The 2,420-nt window shown below is 37.1% G+C and overlaps 1 protein-coding gene across 2 annotated transcripts in view; it reads right to left on the reverse strand.

Annotated features, from left to right (window-relative positions):
• Positions 1–1,634: 1,634 nt before the first annotated feature.
• The window catches only part of LOC122093966 (multiple RNA-binding domain-containing protein 1), an 11,005-nt gene continuing 10,219 nt past the window's right edge, over positions 1,635–2,420 (reverse strand). The window contains exons 14-15 of one of the 2 annotated variants that reach the window (XM_042664532.1): positions 2,044–2,175; positions 1,635–1,954 (exon numbers count right to left, since the gene is read on the reverse strand). In XM_042664532.1, coding sequence (XP_042520466.1) covers positions 1,781–1,954; positions 2,044–2,175 — 306 coding nt within the window. In that variant the 3' untranslated portion in view covers positions 1,635–1,780. Of the gene's footprint in view, positions 1,955–2,043; positions 2,245–2,420 lie in introns of those variants that run through there. The other variant, XM_042664533.1, reaches the window with a different exon arrangement.

Here is a 2,420-nt window from a genome sequence, read left to right on the forward strand (position 1 = left end):
CCCCCCCCCCCCCCCGGGGGAACCTCACACATATGCTGGAGCCTCGTACACCAAATACACCCTTTTTGACAACAACAATCTAACTTGTTGATAGATCCGCTTAGCAATTTTCAATGTAGCTTTACTAGAAAGTATTTACCTTGAACTTTTGCTGACCTCAAACCTAACCCTCCATCATCTTTATTTGGAAATATGAGATGGAATATAACTAAGAGGCAATGAAATTTGACCGATGTGCCATTTATCTAGCAGTTGGAATTGCCACATCTTCTTTGGCACAATTAGGTGAGCCACCAAATTAACCCAACCCCCCCTAATGCTTGCATCATGCAAAGAAACAATCACGCTCTCTCTCTCTCTCCAATTATTATGAATTTCTTCACATCACTGCAATCCTCTTACCACTGAATAATAATTGAGAAGGAAAGCTAGTAAATCATCGTATAGTGGGGATCAAAAATAGCTGACGATAATATATATATATATATATATATTTTCTAACGACAGATATCTAGGCCTTCAGCCTAACTAGTCCCACGGGCCTATAATGACCCCACAATTGCATAGGTCAAATTTTACCAAGGTTGAATGAGAAGCATTCAACTTTCAACGAAAGATTGAAGAGCACTAAAGATCCCCGTGTGACTGACCCCAAAAAGATAAGAGAAGTCGAACTCATAACCACACGCTTCTTGAGGCGAAGGTCCCTTGCCAACTCGGCTACTGACTTGAGTTGAAGATCTTCATCCCATAAACTAAAATAAAAAATAAAATAAAATAAAATAAAAATTTGCAACGTTCATGCATAGAACATTGTTGGAAAATCAAGTTTTGTGACCAGACTCATCATCTTCAAAACCTGGTGACTCGGAGCGAGTCATGTTAAATTTCCCCCTCTCATTTCATACTAGTCTTCCTCAGGCAATCCAAATAAATAATTAATAAATTAATTAAATGAGTCAAGATAGAATAAAAGTGGTTGTTTTTCAAAAAAAAATTATGAAGCCCATCATTCATTCTCTATTGGATGACAGTGATAAGATCCAACTTGAAGATGTCATGGTCATGAATCATGTATTTTTAATTAAAATTTAGATATATATACTCAATAGTCACTAGACACAATACAGAAGACCTCAGACATTAGAATATATTTTAGTTCAAAATTAATTTAGAAATGCCGACTCAATTTGACAAAAATCGTTCGTTTTGTTGTGACTCGGGCAAAACAAACGAATTTTGAACGACTCAATATGATTTAGTCTGAGTCTTGTCATTTTTTAATACATGATGAATCTCCATGATTTTTTACCACACTCGGCCTAGTTTTTCTTGTCAAAACCCAATTTACCAACAATGGTATGGAAAAGTCAGAAAAGGGTTTTTCTTTTTTGTGTGATTTTTTCTTCCCTAGTGAAAGCCCTAATCAATTATTCTTGAAATGGGGGCATACGGTTAAAGTGCTTTTTCCAAGAGTAATCTTTAAGGTGGGATCTAATCATGTATAGATTCTGAGCCTTTTTAGTGTATGACACGCGACATTAAACAGGTATTACTGTAGCCCCAGACCATCCATGGCTCATACAGCCCAAGATAAGATATTTACCTATCAGACATTAAAGAAAGATAAGAGGGATTAACAATCATGTGACTCCCAAACAGGAAAACTGGGAGTAGCTGCTTTAATCTAAATAACTCATACATGAATAGTAACTAATGTGATCGATGAGACAACTCATTTTAGCTCTCAGACTCCTATTCTACAAAATTGTATGAAGCACTAATCTGCAATTCTTTGAAACTTAACACTGCCTTCATCAACAACAGCCAACTGTTTCCTTTTCTTGGACAACTTCATTGGGTTTTGAAACCCATTTTCCTCACCAGTGAACCGTGCAGCAGTTCTAGCCCGTAGTTCTTCCAAACTCTCACCTTCTTTTGCTCGTTCTAAGACCTAAAAGTAATTATGGGCAGTTATAACCATGATCCTGTGGTAACCAAGCAGATGAAAATACATACCGCAAAATTTTTTAACAGCCTTACCAGATGGCGACCATACAGATGGGTGCTAGCAAGAGCTTGAAGTGCATTCTGTGCCTCTTGCTTTGTGACATACTCCACAAATGCAAAGCCTCTATGGCTTCCCAACTTCATTGGCAGCCTTAAACTTTTAATCTACCACAAATCACAATAAATGAGTAGCAGTGGGATCATCTCATGGTTCTTGGCAGCAATACAGTTAATCTACACACGGTTGCATTGACAAAATTTATTCAGACTCAAAGACTAGCATGTTAAATAGAAACCGTGATGAAAGGAAAATTTGATGAATGCTCGAGTCAAATGAATAAGACACACACATATAGGACTCATGCCAAATTCTTCTTTTCTTTAATTTTTTTTTCCCCAGGGGTTGGAGT

This window comes from Macadamia integrifolia, chromosome 11 (assembly GCF_013358625.1).
Source record: "Macadamia integrifolia cultivar HAES 741 chromosome 11, SCU_Mint_v3, whole genome shotgun sequence".
Taxonomy (NCBI): Eukaryota; Viridiplantae; Streptophyta; class Magnoliopsida; order Proteales; family Proteaceae; genus Macadamia; species Macadamia integrifolia.